Here is a 17,661-nt window from a genome sequence, read left to right as displayed (position 1 = left end):
ACTGTAAATTGTTTTGGAGTTTCTGTCTCAGCAATTTCTACAATTCTGATCCTAGGGCTGCAGCTGCACTGCAGAAATAATCTTGTTTGACACCACTTTAACTGGCATAACCCAGTGCTGTGAAATTTTGGGGATTGTAATTTTGTGAGACATTTAGCTTTCTCTGTCAGAAAGCTCTGCTATCACAGCAAACTACAATTCTGAGAATTCCATAGTCTTGAGCCATGGCAGTTAAAGTGGTATCAAACTGGATAATTTTGGCACAGTGGATGCAGGCTAAGTGGACTCCTGAAGAAGGCCTTAAAACTACCCATGCAACATTTTTCTCCTGTGAATCACTATGACACCAGCCAGCCATGACTGGAACTCTGAGATTTGTAAGTGGTGGAAATCATATCAAGATACTAACAAAGATGTAGGGAACTTTACATCTTTGTCTGTACTGCCTATATACATCCAAAAACATCTGGGGGCCAAAGGTTCCTCATCCCTTTACTAGCTGGGTGGGGCAGTAAATGTTGCTGCACTCCCCCTTTTTGAAGTTCAGTTCATAATAATAATCAGAAATCCCTAATGTTTTTAAAAAAAATAAAATTAGAGCTTCTTTTCTCTGTATTTTCCCTCAGAAACATTAGCAGTGGCTTACAGGGTTGTAATAAGAGCAGCAGGAATTGATTTGTTTCTGCAGCTTTGTGTGTGTGTATAGAGCTTTCTCTGCTGATGCAGATTACTTTAGGGGCTATCAACAGTTTTCAGATTTAATAATATCCAAGCATGCTGGGTGTGAACTGCAACCATGACATTTACTGTGTAGCAAGAAAAAGGCTTGTGTTATTACAAAATGCATCTAAATGCCCATGAGCCTACCTCTGGTTTTCTCAGGGGTAGGTGGGAATCTATTGCCCGCTTGCTGCTTATAGCTTCTACAGGAATTCTTTGAGCTTTACAAAACCTTGTTGGACTCCTGTTAATTTCTCCCAAAACAAATAAATTAGTCCCGATGATAGAAAAGTGCTTTTGAAAATGCAGGGTTGGAAATATGAAAAGGAGTAAGGGGTGAAACAGATGGGCCAAATAAAGCAGTTTTAAACTGCTTAGAAGGTGGAGCATTTAGATGATGCATGCCTCCAAAGCAGGCAGAAACCAGGTTGAAGCCATGCTCTGAAGCTAAAACCCAGAGCAAAAAGAACCTGGGATATTCTGACTTAGTCCAGAAAATGTGCACCTTTGACCTTGCTTATAACCTGCCCTGATGCTAGAGTGGTTCTAAAGAAGCAGATCCTCACCCTAACCCTAAAGATGTGTATAAATGCACTGGTGCAGGTGCATATTTTAAAAGGATGGAGCCAGGTGGCAATGCAAACAAGTGAAACTGTGATAAGTACACAAAGCAGACAGTCCAAGAGGGGGCACGAGATGAAGCAGGGCATGTAGGGGGGTCTCCATGACTGTGCTTTGCCTGTGTTTTACTGGGCAAACCAATGCTCCGATGCCCTGTACCGGTGGAGGATTGCAGGTGCAACTGTGTGGCCGATCAAAGGGCCATCATCAAATGGAATGGCATCAAGGCAACAGGCAATCACCAACTATGTGTTTGTGTGACGGTGCACATGCATGATGAGGAGCCAACCAAAAATATTATTCAGTGGTGCAACTTGACGCCACGCCATGTGGGCTACCTTGGGAGCAGCCAGTGTGGACAGCAGTGTTTCAAATCACTTCTGGAAAATGCAGGTTTCACCCACCTTTTCCTGCCCATCTATTCCGCCCCTTAGTAAAAAAGATACCCTAACTTTTGTCCTGGCTCTGGTAACTTTTTAACCCATATGTTGTGTTTCCAGGACTAACTCAGATTTTTTACACTTCAAATCTGCACAGATCTTAGAACATGTTTTGTTGAGGACAGTAAGACTTGCTTCTGAGTAGACACACATAAGATAGAATGCTAAGGCAAGAGAGATTCCCTTGTGTCATTTGGGTATTAGCTATAGTAAAAAGATAGCAATGTGCAACTGTAATTAATAAACTAGTAGCATATGCTAGTGTTAGAAAAAGTATAATTAATAAAATATAGGTAAAATAGAGTTGAAGATATTACCACTTTTTGTATCCGTCATGAATTATTTGTAAAGAATGTCTTAATTATCATTTTTGCTAGTTTACTTATTAATTTTCATCCGCTGAAAGGATCCTTTATTGAGAAGCTGTGGGATGTTTATTTTCAGAATTAAAACTAGACAACCAGATGAGATGAACTGCTGTGGCTTTTTTTCTTCCCTGCTGTCTCTCTCAGTTCCTTCCTCTCCAATTACCTGTTCCCAAAGTGGCTTTCAATTCCAGGCCAGGTGTATCTGTGAGAATAGAGAAGAGGAGCTTTACAGGCTCAGGACCCAGCCATTGTGCTTTCCGTTTATAGCTCCCCGCCAAATGAAAATCTCCAGTGTGTGCACACACATGTAGATTGGAGGTAAACAACATAGGTAACAAAAATGCCTCTCTCACATGGTTGCCCCAAATAATGCTCTCTACATCAAGTTTGGTTTGGAGAAAAGAGCACTTCACTTTCTGATTTACGTTTTTGAACATTAAAACATAATCAACATGATTTATAATGCCTGGACTTCAGTCTCTACCCACTATGATAGTCTTATTCTAATAGTTTAGAAAATATTTATCTACAGTTGTCCCTCCCGATTTGTGGGAGATCTGTTCCCCCCATTGAAAAACCACAAATATTCAAGCCCCCATTGAAAATAATGGTGGTGTGCTCCTGTGTGCAGCCCCCCACGCACATAATTTTGTCCCTCCTGGCTTTCTGTCCACGATTGTTCAAGACTGCGAACAGAAAATCAGCCAATCCGGAGGGACTACTGTATTTTGAAATTTCAACAATTGGTGAGAGACTTGTCTGTTTTTTCTGTATTCCGGAGTAGGAGCTGCAAAATTGGTGGTAGCGGTTGCTGTGTTCTTGCTGACGTTTTATGTCATCTCTCAAGTATTTGAAATAAAAATGGATGCCAACCTTGGAAGCCTGTTTGGTAAGTTTTCCTCACACATTTTCATTCAGAATTATGTTGCTTACCTGGGTGGCACTGTACACATCCAAACATAATTCTGTGGAATTTAGTCAGGTTTATGACTGCATACTGAGTGATCTACACATGTAATATCTGTTCTTTAGGAGCCTATCAGAGTCAATGATTTGTATCCATGTAGTGATGTCATAGAGTTAAAATCTTTTTATCATTCTTTAGTTCATTGGCTCCCTAACCTTTTTGGGCTACTACTCCTTTCCTCTTGGGTAATATCCCTAACACAAATACCACATGCATATACTGTATATTCAGAACAACCAGTCTCAGTCACTTCTCCCTTTCTCCCTGGTCACCTTGGGAGCAGCAGCTGAACAGCTGGGTGAGCAGTGATTGAGAAGCTGCTCATCTGTGTCCATTTGCCAGCAAAGGCTGTTGCAAGCAAGAGGCTGCTCAACAAGCTGCTTATATGCTATTCCCTTTAAATCTGATTACCCTGAGAGCAGCCAATGAACAACTGTCTCCTTGTCTTTGTTGTGGTCCAATACTTTGACTGAAGTACTGTCTCCTTTTTCTTCACCACCCATGTTGGGAATCACTGGCTTAGTTTTACAGTGGGCCCTTGCTATCCACTGGGGCTTGGTTCCAGAACACCCCCATTGATAACAAATTTGTGGATGCTCAAGTTTCATTAAATACAGTGGAAGTAAAATGGTGTCGTTTATATAAAATGACAAAACCAGGCTTTGCTTTTTGGAATTTTTATATTTTTTTCAACATTTTCAAGCTATAGATGCTTCAGTGTGTGGATAAAGAATCTGTGAGAGGGCTGACTGTACTGAGTAAGACCTGTAGGCTTCAATCCTTTTGTTAGTTACAACTGAACCAGTTGAACCCAACTAGAGTCGAATGAAAGGAACTCCCATAAGAGTTGCCTGATCAAGCTACCGTTAATTTAATGGCACCAGCAACTGAAATGACTCATAAGCAAGTAGCCCAATAACAAAATCACACTTGGAAACAGTATAATAATACTTTATGGACACTTATCCCGTGCAGCACTTTATCTCTTGTTTTCCTGGTGTTAGATGCAAATATCATGTAATTTCAGAAAGAAGTCGTAATTTTCAAGCCTTCTGTAAATTAGAGGTTGATATTTTATAATTATACGCAGAACCTAATTAAAGAATAATGATTATGTCTTTCAGCAAGATCACCGCTAGACCTACCTGTACGTTGTAAGTAACATGTGACAGGTTTTACTTGTCTTGTATGTATTTAGTATTTTCTTAAACCAGGAGTAAGCAGCCAAAGGCCCTCAGCTATGTCCTGCCCACCAAGGATTTATTCCCTTCGACACACACATACTCTTTTCCCAGAAAGACTAGTCCACTGATGAATTGTCTCATGTGGGCAGTTCAAGACTGTATGAGCTACCGTATATACTCGACTATAAGTCAGTCTCATGTATACGTTGAGAGCAAGTTTTGGGGCCAAAATTATGGATTTTGACATGACCCATGGATAGGTCGAGAGTAAAACTTGGAGGCTTCTTCAGTGTGTGTATACAAGCAGCAAGAGGGAAGCAGCAATCAGTACGAGGCTTCAAGTTTCAGCCTGCACTCCTGAAGTGCAGAGGTGGGAGAGGGACTGTTAAACAAACAGCAATAAATCTATCACCAAGGACTCTTATCTGCTTGGCTTAGGGCAGAAAGAAACTGCATGGGGAAATCTGAAAGAGCTGCTATCATATTATCATACTGATCCATAAATAAGTTGTCCTAGAACGGTGGTGGTGAACCTATGGCACGTGTGCCAGAGGTGGCACTCAGAGCCCTCTCTGTGGGCACATGCACCATCATCCCAACACAGAGTTCACTAGAGTTTGTCACTAGAAATTCAAAGGGACGCGGCACTTTGCAATAAATGAGTGGGTCTTGGGTTGCAGTTTGGGCAGTCGGTCTCTAAAAGGTTCTCCATCATTGAAAGAATTTTGGGGGCACTTTTTGGACATAAATTTTTTAGATTTATAGACAAGTATATATGGTAAGTGGAAACTCTTTTTGGCTAAGCTAGGTGTGTGACCCTCAGAGTGCAGATATTTGCTGAAAACCCTCTAAACGAATAGTAAGAAAAACATGGGAGTCCTTCATCAGAACTGTCAAGAGACAGAGATGGGGATTTACAAGGACCTGCTTTTCCCCCCCTCTTGCTTCTTTGATAAAGACGATCCAGCCTCTCAGTTCAGACTGGGATATGTAATATTTAAACTTTAATTTTTTAATTCTTTATTTTTTTATTTGAATCAGATATTCTTTTGTTCAGAAGGGGTTCAGTTCTCTATTTGGCCCATTGGGTGACCTTGAGTGAGTCACACACTCAGAGCCCCAGTGAACCCTGTAATAGGGATCACCATAAATTGGAATTATTTGAAGGCATACAACAGCAAAAAGGATAGTGGACCTGGGGTATCACTGATCCTCTAGTCCCACCTTTTTAAATTAATCTGGGCAGTAAAGACTCAAGCTATCATTTCCTTCCTGTTTAGAACAAGTTTTTGTAGTTTGTTTGAAGCTTGGTGGATTTTCTTTTTAAAAAACAACATTTTTTCTTTTTAATAACCTTGAATCTTGAATAGGTCCTGGAGACAGGGCCCTGAGGCAGTGCCAAATGCTCAGATTGATAAGGTATGAAAGAAGGAAGGAAAGCAATTGAATTCCAATAGAAAATTAGTTTATAGGTATTGATTGACCACAGCAATCAAGAGAGTCCTGGCCTCAGGGTTGTCATTAAAAAGATCATGACACAAAAAGAAAACCTAAATAGGGAAGGAGGAGAGAAAAGGCAAATTTTGTACTGTTGGTTAACTTTCCTTCAGTAAGTCCTGATTATGTATTTATTGGCCTTTTAGAACACTTCTTCAGAGGATTTTTTTCTGATAAATTTATTAAAAGAGGCAACTTACATATCAAATGTAATAAAAATAGCTATATAATGTTATTACTTACTTGTAGGGTAAATGTACAATCTGATCAATGCCTATGTTTTTCCTTAAAATCTTTTGTAAAATAAAGGAAGCATCATATTTTTACTGTAAATGACTTGTTTTCTTTTTCCAAAGCTACAAAGCCGCCAAGATATAAATGTGGAACTTCAAAAGCTTGTCCAGAGAATCATTTTGCTTTCAAAATGGCAAGTGGAGCTGCCAACGTAGTGGGACCTAAAATTTGTGTAGAAGATAATGTGTATGTATGAGCTGATTTCTTTTCTCTTGGGCAATTTTTCATTCAGTCTTGAATAGAAAACATATCTTGCATGTCATTTAACACAAAAACAGAAGCTACACTCTTCCAGAGCTAGTCATTGTTCTTGTTGCTAGAGCTCTGCAGCAGGCTAATTATAAATAATATATTACCAAACAACATGTTATGTTCAAAATAGGACTCATATTTACTGGGTTTTTTTGTTGTTGTTGTTGTTGCTTCACTCTTATTACATATGGATAAATGTTAGGACTTTGTAAATTGGCTAGCATTACCTCAGTTTCCAAGAAACTTTAAGATTTGAAACCAATATGTTTTCTCTGCAAACATGGATTCCTCCCACTCATGGAAGGTACTGAGATTCAGTGTAATTTTCCACTTGAGAAAAATGATAGAAGTAGTTTTCATCAGTTTTCCCCACAGCAATAGCAAGTACATTTCTATACTGCTTACCAATGTACTAACCGATTTACAAAGTGTAATCTAATTGCCCCCAACAAGCTGGGTAGCAACTCCGGTGTCAACTCCTACACTGGTTTGGAAGGTCCTGAAATCCTCAGGAGCAATTTTTCAGGGAGCTACTGTGAGAAAGGAGGAATTGTTTAAAACAACTGCTTCTCCTTGTTCCACTTCTTCCAGTTGAAGTAGCCCATTAACAAAGCTTAGCTACTGGATATTCTGCATCCAGTCAAGAATCTATTATTGGCCATTTTTTAGAGTTTCATTAAATATAAAGGCCAAGATCCAGTGGTGAACTTCAACTGGACCCTGCTGCTTCTTTTGCAATCGGTGATTTGCCCTTTCCTCCTTCAGAGCAATATGTACTTGGAGAATCTGCTCTAGAAATTGGGAAATATTCTAGATCAAGTTTTAGGGGGGTGGGAAAGAGTACTGATTATATTGGTGATGGATACTGAAATACACCATTGGATTTGGTGTATCTGAGTACCATACGTATTCATATTAATGTACTATTACTTTGGTCCCTATACTTTGAAGGAAGATCTGATCTCTGTATGTCCCCAATGTCAGGCAAAGAAAACAACCCCCAACCTCCTTACAGCCAGTAGGGAAAGGGCTGGGATAGAACTGGGCTCATCACAATATGTTTAGTTACCTGAGCCATAAGACAAGATGGAATCTCCCCCACTTCCTTCATTTATTATACAGAAACTGATTGGACTAGCATTGAATCTTACTTGAACATAGACAAAGACAGAGAGTTCTCCACTACATCTGAGGACAGCAGGATAGCTTGCGGTGTGTTGGGTTGACTGAGGTGGGAGGATCAAGAAGAATGTCTGTGGTACCATCACTGTCATCCTGACACCACACCAATGCATTCCACCAGTGCAGAGAGATGCCTTCCTCTGCTTCTAGGGCCAGGTCTGGCTTAAAGTTTTCTACCTTGTGTCCCCCTCACCCCAGACTCAGAAATATAATGTATGGGGAGGATTCAAATAAGTGTCTACTACCTGTAGTCTGGAGTCCACCCACCTGCTTTTGCTCTGTTCCCTATATGACTCACGTCTGTTGCACTGAGTGGAATCCAGTGCTTTTTGTACTCATGGGAAGCGGGAGCAATTCAGTGGGTTTGTTGTTGTTTTTTGCACTGAAGCATTTTTGTTTTGCTTTAGATTTTGTTGGCGGGGGGTTGTTTTGTATTTGTCTTGTCACACTTTTAGAATGTAGCCAGCTAAGGTGCTTGTCAGAGCTAAGAAAACATTTTTGCTTACATTTTTTGTGTTACATATAATGATATGACATCACAAGGCAAATGTTCTCTGCTTTGGTTGCCAAGTGTCAAAATTGTAAGTGTAATACACACACACACACACACACTCTGCAAGAAACCAAGGCATGCAGTGTGTCCATCCTGTCTCTCATCCACGTCCTTGCTATTCCTGCTATTCCACTCATCATAGTTATCTTGAGATAAAATGTTAACCACATTCAGAAGCCTTTTGTGAGAGTACTCTGAATGGAATGTTATTTGTTAAATCTGAGTTAAAGGAACTGTTTTGTCTTCTTGTGCTGACCAATATCTGAACAAGAAATCTAAAAGTGATGTGGTGCTACCTCCTTGTGGCAAATCCTCAACATTACATTAGCCATAAGAGAACTGATAAGGAACATCTGTTTTCAAAACAACAGTAACCTGATTCATATTGCCCTTCTACTGAAGCATTATGGCAGTATGCAATTGACATTATTCTCCATGTTAGGTCCAAACTGTGTTTGGTAAGGTTGTGCACTCACCACCAAGATTCACTTTGAACCCTGATTTGGCTTGCTTTAAAAATGGCCTTTGATTTTATTATGGATTAATTCATCTTGGGTTGATTTGTGCTTCCTTCCATTGACTATAATTTGATCAAGAGACACCTATGGTACTTCCTTGTTTATTGGAATTGGTTGAAAATTACAGGACGTCATAGCCTCCTCTGAAGATAATTTACCGGTCAAATTTCAAATAGGGTGGGAGAGGTTGTTCATGTCCACCTTGGCTATTTTCCATGGAAAGCTTGTTGTTTTTGTTATTTGCCAAAGAGCTGCTGATAATTTTCTTTCTTTCTTAGCAGAAGAATTTTTTCAGGGTCAGGTGCCTCCTCTAAGAGATTCAAGCCTGCCCACATTCCAATACAAGGGATTTTGTACAAGGGCTGTTACAGTTAAGGATCTAGTTATAGTCAACATGTAGATTAATCCCAATTTATTCAACGGGATTCTACTTTGGTTGGGACTAACAGTAGCATTCAGGCCCATTGACAGCAACTAGAGAAGTCTTACTGGCTATTGATTAACTTGTCCTTAAGGATTCTCTGTGGAGCTCTGTACATCAGAATCAATTTGCTTAATTTGTTGAGCTGTTTTTGCATGTTTGCCAAGTGGCAATTAAAAGTGACAATGATGGAGAGAGTTGGCACGTCCTGTCACTTACGTTAGCTCTGCACATTTCAGTTTTGCCAAATCAGAGTGGCTAAGGAGGAGCTGGCCAAATTTTCTCTAGAATGTTTTTGGCAAAAATACTGCCCTTGCCTTGGCTTCCTATCGGGGGGGAAAATGGAGTGGAGAAGAAATAATGGCATAATTTTCTGCGCCTGTTGTTTTGTTTCAGGTTGATGAGCGGAGTTAAAAACAACGTTGGGAGAGGCATCAATATAGCTTTGGTAAATGGTAAGTGACTTCCTTAATTAAATGAATTCTGTCAACTAAATGTAGATCAGTTTTGTCCAGGAGTACAGCAATAAAACCTGGATATTGATGAGGAGAATAATTTGTAGAGTCAGTTTGTATTTGAAAGACCTTCGTCTAGCTAGAAAGTGCCAAATCAGTATAAATTCTGAATTCCCGAATATGGCAAGTGAAATCTGCCAGAAATTGTTGCAATCTGGACTAGGCTTGTTTGATGTTCTTTCAAGATGCTTCATTCCATCCTACTTCCATCCCTCTTTTTCTATTTTGTTCTGTTTTTTCACCTGTGAACAGTCAGGAAGCGTCCCACCTCCACTGTTGGGAGTCTTGAATGTGCTGTGTTTAAATTGCTTGTTTGGGAATGTTTAAGTGGTTTAAGGCTGTAATCCTAAATCCTTAAGGCTGTTATCCTAAAGATGCTTAATTGTTACCTGAAGCCCCTGAATATTTACATCTCATTACAGTGCATATCATGCATTTATCCTTTTTTTTAGGCAAAACTGGTGAAACTGTGGACACAAAGTACTTTGATATGTGGGGTGGAGGTAAGTACTGAAATTTTGAATTCTGAACATGAATCCTTTCAGCCTCAAAAGTTTACTGGTTTAGACTTATGGACATCTCTAGATTGTTTGCAGGCTTCAAACATGAAATCTTTATGAGCTGTCAGATATCAAGTACTTCTGGCAGAAAAGATTTCACTGTATGTTTCTGCTTTTAAAATGTATGTAATTGTATTGCATCTTGTTAAACTTAATTTTCATTGGAAAATTTTAAAATTATCTAAATTAGAGGTGGTTTTATAATTTGATACTGAATATTGTTTTCTACTGTAAGCCATTTTGGGGAAACCAAGTTTTGAAAGGCAGCTAAGAAGTATATTATTTTATAATGTATTCTTTTATGTTGTTAAATGCTTCATCCTGATTAATAATGATGCTTCTGCAGTGTAAAAACTTGTGTTTGTTATGAGTGCAAACTTGGCAGACAACTGTCAGTGAAAATACATAGCAGCTCCATCACTTAGTACACACACAGAATATGTTCCCAATACCCAGGAATTTTGTAATAGATGTGGTCTTTCTGTTTGAAAACACTAAGGGCTTACTACTGTGACTTGGTTACCAATACTAAATATAAGTTCTTTGCATATTACAACTCAAATAACATTTTAAGCCATCAAATATCAGTATAACTATCGCATAACATAGATAGAAAATTTATTGAACATTCCTTTCAGAAATAATCTTGGGAATATTTGATAACTGAAATTTAACAGTGGAATATTTTTAGGATACTTTTTGAAAATAAATACCTTTGGCACCCAGTCCAAACAAATTGTTGTTATAAACTGTTCATTCATTCATTTATTTATTTATTAAAAGATATTTATTATAATATTCACCTTGCTAAGAGTATTATGTGGGATTATAAAGAGACATAAATGAATCCTGTAGCAGTCTCTGAGACTGAGAAAAAGAATTAGTCTCAAAGGTACTAAAGGGTTTCTTTGGGCCCAAACAGACAAGCCAAAATAAAGCTGCTTTGGGTCATTTTGGTGGTATGCTGTTTAAATGATGCATGCGTCTGATGAGTCTGAAAGCCATGCCAAAGCCACACTCCAGTCCTAAGAACTGGAGTGCAGCTTGTGGCCTCTTAAAATGTGTGTGTCATTTAAACAGCATAACTTCAAAGTGACCTGAAACAGCTTTATTTTGGCCTGTCTGTACAGGCCCTTAATGTTTCTTTATGCTGAAACAGATTAACACAACTACAGTCGGCCCTTCATATACACAGATTTTTTATACACGGATTCAAGCATACACGGTTTGAAAATGTTCCAAAAAAGTATAAATTTACCTTTTTTATTATTATTATTTATTTTAAAAATGAACACATTTAAACAGAGACATATATGAACATAAACAGAAACATATATAAGACATAAACTCAAAGTAGACAATCAAACCAATTTTACCTTGATTTTCCATTTTTTATAAGGGACACCATTTTGCTATGTCATTATAGTTAATGGGACTTGAGCATACATGGATTTTGTTATACACGGAGGATCTTGGAACCAAACCCCAGCGTATAACAAGGCTCCACTGTATATCTATACATGATGATGGTTCTGTGTCTCACTGTGTTGTGCTCCAGTAATGCAGACCTCTGTTTGCTTTAGATGTCGCCCCATTTATTGACTTCCTGAAGAAAATTGAAGATGGAACTATTGTACTAATGGCAACCTATGATGATGGTGCCACTAAGTAAGTCTGTAGGAAACAAAGTTTATTTCGTATAGCTGCTGGATTCATTCTTGTATATGAATATTACTCTTGCAAATGTATTGCAGAACTACTGCCGTCTAGATAGTTTTGTTCATTTTAATTGACAGAAGCAATCAAAAACCACAAATAAATAAGTACAGGTATGACTCAGTTAACAAAAGAGATGTGTTCCTGGACATTACTTACATAACAGGGGCAAAAATAACATTAAAGAAATAGGGATAGGTTCCTATACCACAAAAAAGAAGTGCAGTTCAATAAATTTCAGCAAACCTTTTATCCAAAACTAAGAATATGTGCATGTAAAATGAAACAGCTAGGTCAAGTGAGCCTTACATAATTAAACAAAAACATTTTCAACCTTCTAGAAACCACTTGAAAGCTTCTTTCAAAATATATCAATGGATTTTTTTTCTTTCACCAGTCTCCATCTTTCTTATGATTTTGATTTTGGTGGCCAAAGTTATAGATCTATGTTCTTTAATAAAACATACCAGGGGAAGCTGGTAAGTCATACTTATCAGTTCTCCTCCTTTTGCTTTCCATTCTTGCTCAGTAAGGGATTCTGGAGGGACTGCCAGTTGTGGGCTAGCACATACAGTTACAGTAGGTAAAGTTAGAATAAATTCCTGTTTTTCCACCCTTATTTATTTATTTATTTATTTACAAATACAACATATACAATGAATATACAATATACTTTGCTTTGCAGCTTTGTCCACCTTTTGGCTTCATTACACTTTTTATTTTAGACATCCTGCTGCAACCTGACATTGAAAATCTGTGTTTCTCCAGCCCTCATTCACCATGATCCCAATGCTAATGCTGCTAAAAAAAATTACAGCTAGACATAGGATGGGGAAAAATATTGAGCCGGGCAGTCATACAAAGACTTTGCATAAGGTTTTATTAACTGTAGTACACCTGAACTATAATACCCAAGAGAACTTGAGGTTGTGTAGGCAGGTGAATTTAGTCACATGGATAAGGATTAATGTTTGGAACTCAAAATCTGCTTCCCATTGTAGAGGAAAGCGTATGGATAGTGTAAAACAGACTCTTGGTTTCATTGTGAAAGTGTGTGTTCTCCATTACAGTTCAGGATGCTGCCTGGTTTGTTTGTTGCAGTGCAGATTGCCCTCTCATCTGCTATTTGCATTGTAAGGAAAGCTTTCTTTCCTTTCAATGCCAGTAGCAGTCGTGGGAGGTAGAAGCACTGATCCAGATTGAGACAACAGCATCCTAAATGCTCACCACAGGGTCCTAGTCCAGTTTCCGCTGTATGTTATAGTAACATATCTTCTGCTATAAACTATAGGTCACATATTGGAAGAGAGGCAGGATATCAGTTAAGTAAATAATTAATTTTTAGACAAATTTTTCAGGATGTATAATTCCCTAAAATACTAGGAAACTGCCTGGCAACTTTGATGAAATTGTCCTTATTGCATTAAAGCACAGCCTGATTTGAAGAGCTTAAAAAATGGGGTAGGTGTCTGGAAGCAAGGGTAGAGGCAAGGATAACTTTATTAATAGAAGCAAATGCCATTTTTTTTCAAAAGTGTAGAAGTTCTTCTAAGGAATAGGCATCAAATAGGTGAACCTTTGGGGTAATGAAATATGAAATGAAGCAGAATTATTATTTTGATCAGTTAAATCAAGCAATTATAGTTTCATGTTAACTTCTTTAAATTTCTTTCAAGGCTTAATGAAGAAGCACGGAAACTAGTATCTGAATTGGGCAGCTCCTCCATCACAAACCTTGGCTTCAGAGACAATTGGGTTTTCTGTGGTGGGAAAGGGATCAAGACTAAAAGCCCATTTGAACAGGTTAGTACTGAAGTTGATGTTTAGAGGTGGCTGACTTAACCTGGTCTACAAGTGCAGCAGGATGAAATGGAAATAAAATGGCTGAATTTTAAGATGGCAGAATGATCTCTATCATTTGAGAATGTGGGTAGGACATACCAGATCAAATTGCTCACAGTAAAAATATTATGTGGCATCCACTTTTCTCTACATTGAAAAATAGGACACCAAGATGAAAAGTTCTAACACCCCTTTCTTTGCTGTGTTGGCTTTCTATCTACAAGGGGATACTAGCATAATGAAGCATTAACAAATGGCATCTCCCCACCTTCTTTCTCCACATTTTGTAGTCCCATTTTGCCATCTCAGCATTCATTTTGCTGTATGAAGTCTACCTGTCCTTTAGAACATAATCCAAGCTATACAAGCTCTTTGGTTTCTCAGCAGCAGAGGTCAGAACATCTTCTGGAATGGGTTGCTCCATCTATTTGCTCCTCTTAGGAAGGACAAAGGAGCAAATGAGAAGAGCAACCCATTCCAGAGGATATTCAGATCTTTTCTGCTGGAAATGAATGTATTACAGGTAAGTACCAATGATGCTTTTTCATTGCTCACTGTGTGAGGGAAGTTGAACCCTCTCTATGAAGTTTATCACACTAGCTAGATTCTGCAGGAAAACAGGAGTTAAGTGCAATTCAAATTTAAACAAAACTTGCAAATTTGGGGAGCTTATCACACTGAATTGCTTCTAAAATGAAATCATGTAAAGTTAAACTGCAGTTAAAGCACAGAAAAGTGGCAGCTTTCTATTTTCGGGATGTTCCAAAGGTAAAAAGCTGCCGTTTTTCTCCACTTTAATGTTATTTCAAATAAACCTCAGGCATTTCCAAGTTTTCTTTGCTTTAAATAGCATTTCACTCCCGTTTTCCCGCAGGATCTCGCTAGTGTGATAAACTAGTATGACAGGCACTGGAATTTTGTTTGGTGCGCTGTTTTTCTTCAATGGAGCATAGCCAGATTGTTCAACAGGTTCAGAAAATTACCCTGAATGACTTTATTATCATAGACTTCAAAATGTTTTTAGTTTAAATTTTAATTTCACCATGCATGAAATGTCAGTTAATCTTGATGGTTATATTAGTATCCCACACTCTGGCTGTTTTGTGGACTTTAATGCCTGTAGGTTGGGGCTCAGGTCTTTATAGCTGCTATAAAAAAACAAAGGTCTCATCTGGACATGCTTTGAAAATCTCTAATCCCCACTGGAGTATGGATGATGATGATATGGAAATAGGGAAACCTAATTTATTTCCATTGTCAAGAACATGAGACATGGTATAGGTAGTAGAAATGATCAAGGTGAAGCTTGTTAGTGTCTCAGACCTTTGCAGAAGTCTGTCATTGTGGGAATCTCTGGTTCCTACATGTTTGAAAGAGGTTATGATGAGATTGTTTATTGAATGAGCCTTCTCCTAGTTTGACAACATAGGGGAACTTTCTCAAATATTCTGTTCTTATGGTGGCTTTTCAGCTCCAGGTTTTTCTTGAATGAAAGAGTTTATCTAGATTTATTTCAGTCTGTGTTTTACCCTGGTTTTTACACCAATACAACTTTGGATGCTATGATGGCTTACACCAGGAGGAAGACAGAAGATGTACATGTCAGTTGATAGTTATTGATATCATTCATCTTAGAATCATAGAGTTGGAAGGGCCATCCAGTCCAACCCTCTGCCATGCAGAAATTCACAATCAAAGCATCCCCGTGGTATCATGAAATGGCTTTTAAGAGTGTAATTTGAAGACAAAGAATTGTAGTAATGTGTTGAACATCAGAAAGTACTAGAAGTACCAATTTAAAAAAAAAACTGAAACAGACTGCTGACTACTTCCAACTGTTTTGTTTTGTTTGTTCAGTTGTAGCAGTCTGTACAGACTAAGGGTTCCAGGGATGGAAAATTGACCTCTGGACATGTTACTTGCCCATCTGCACCCTGGAAGATGGGGTTCAGTAATGCCTTCATTTGATTGTGCTTGCATTGTTTTCATGCTGATGTTTATATGTTTAAATGTTCAGTGTTTATTTGAAAACTGAAAGTTGTTTTAAAGGTTTTTTTTTAATTCTTTACAAAAAAAAGCCTTGCATCTTTAAAAGCAAAGGCTAGAGAATTGTACAACAAATTACTTTTTAAAGAATAACCTTTGAGGGTCTAAGTAAATTTTTAGTCTTATCTGCAAATATCATTGCTATAACTGTCTCATAACTGTTCACATTGTTTTCTGCTTTGTAGCATATTAGAAACAACAAAGACACAAACAAATATGAAGGCTGGCCAGAAGTTGTGGAGATGGAGGGTTGCATCCCACAGAAGCTCGACTGAAGGAGTATTCAAATGGACATGTACAATGCCGAGAACAATGGAGGGGGGAAATGCACTTTCTGGTAGATAGTTCTGAAGAGAGAATACCATGGGTGGCCATGTTCCATCTAGGATGGACTCTTGCACAGCCCATAAAAATGAAAGGGAGCTGTGCAAGAGTGTGATGAGTTGCACCAGTTCATTTCAATGGAGTGTGAGCAGGAACATGTCCTGCTGGATTGTCCCCTGTGTAAATATTTTTCAGGCATGTTTCCACCTTAGAATGTGCATGGGCATTGATTTAAAAAAAATCTGGCTTATTTATTGCTAAAACAGAGATCCCCTTTTTTGTAAATAGATCCCAAAGGAACAAAATATGATAATTTCTAAGCACCTTTGTCCTTTTCCTTATTCCCCCCTCTCCACCCACATCTGCCCTTCTTTACATACTTCTGAAACACAGTGTTCAGGTTATTTTATGGTAAATGTCTTTTATAACTACCATCACAGGCAAGTTAATATACCCAGTGAATAGCAGAGCTGATCTTCAGACACTTTTCTTTTTTCCTCAAAAAATTACAACATCACTGTAAGTCCTTATCTTTAGTGGAATTTGTAAATTTTAACACTCCAGAATTGACGACAATTATTTTTATGCTCTGTCTGTTTGAAAGCAGCATTCTGTGATCCCCTTCCAGTTTTGAAATAGATAAAGGATGAATGTTTGATACAAAAATGTAGGCCTGTTATAAAGAAGCACAATTAAATCCTTTTCCTTAAAACAAAATGTATAACACTGTGTTTGTTGCTGTTGCTAGATTCTCTGTACCCCTTGCCTCTGGTTAGCCATGCAGACTGTTAATAGAGCAGGATAATGTGATTGCTTCTTGTGTGCATATATGTTCAACTAGACATTTTTTAAGTTCTGTAACCCATCAACCACTTAAGGTGGTTTAGTAGTATTGAAGTCAGGGAGCAGAGCCTGCATTGGCCATTAGTGTGCTTTCCTGGAAGTAATAGCTTATTTAAAAGTTGGCTGTTTACTAATAGAAATCAACTTGGCATGCATCATTCAATCTTGGCAGTTTTGAACTGACTGAGTGGGGAAATTCTCGGAAGCTCCACATTGTTTTGCTTTTTTAAAGGGTGGAAATGTTGCTAATAAAGTAGCCTGTATAATGAGGCTACTAACTATAGGATTATAGAATCATAACTATAGAATTTCTTTTTAAAGCAGTGCAAGTGAAAGCATTTTTCATTGTGTCTTCTGTTTTCATATAAAGCATTAAATCTCTTCATGGTACAAATTCACCCACACACAAATTTAATCTCCCCATCCTGCACTGTCATCTACAATACAGAATCATGTGCATTCCATTGATGCCAGCACTGTGGAAATACCATGCATGCCATTTTGTGGCCAGTAGGTCTGATGTAAGGTTTTGGGAGGGGAGGAGAACGGCTGGGCCACGTTGTCAGGTTTACCCAGTGACAATGCTGAGATCTGTATTGTGGAAATGTGAGCCATCTGCCATTGCAATTACAGTACTTGCAGTGTCCCATAGTGAGATTATGTCGGGGCCACCATAGATGATGAAAACTGCAGGTGACTTGCAGAGCTAGCTGCTGGGTTGGTGACCAAGGGTTGAAGTCAGCAGTCACTCCTGCCAGGGTTTAGTAGAGGTCAAGTGCTAACACTGGTCCTGGTGGC

General features: G+C 38.4%; 1 protein-coding gene across 2 annotated transcripts in view; it reads left to right on the top strand.

Moving 5' to 3' along the window:
• The window catches only part of FAM3C (FAM3 metabolism regulating signaling molecule C), a 48,277-nt gene extending 31,540 nt beyond the window's left edge, over nt 1-16,737 (top strand). Inside the window, exons 3-10 of one of the 2 annotated variants that reach the window (XM_042468757.1) lie at nt 2,934-3,038; nt 4,241-4,270; nt 6,154-6,277; nt 9,414-9,472; nt 9,985-10,035; nt 11,676-11,760; nt 13,485-13,611; nt 15,882-16,737. In XM_042468757.1, coding sequence (XP_042324691.1) covers nt 2,934-3,038; nt 4,241-4,270; nt 6,154-6,277; nt 9,414-9,472; nt 9,985-10,035; nt 11,676-11,760; nt 13,485-13,611; nt 15,882-15,971 — 671 coding nt within the window. In that variant the 3' untranslated portion in view covers nt 15,972-16,737. Of the gene's footprint in view, nt 1-2,930; nt 3,039-4,240; nt 4,271-6,153; nt 6,278-9,413; nt 9,473-9,984; nt 10,036-11,675; nt 11,761-13,484; nt 13,612-15,881 lie in introns of both variants that reach the window. The other variant, XM_042468756.1, reaches the window with a different exon arrangement.
• Nucleotides 16,738-17,661: the final 924 nt, after the last annotated feature.

This window comes from Sceloporus undulatus, chromosome 5 (assembly GCF_019175285.1).
Source record: "Sceloporus undulatus isolate JIND9_A2432 ecotype Alabama chromosome 5, SceUnd_v1.1, whole genome shotgun sequence".
Lineage (NCBI taxonomy): Eukaryota > Metazoa > Chordata > Lepidosauria > Squamata > Phrynosomatidae > Sceloporus > Sceloporus undulatus.
The sequence above is the reverse complement of the archived record's forward strand: the minus strand, read 5'-3'. Positions and strand labels throughout refer to the sequence as shown.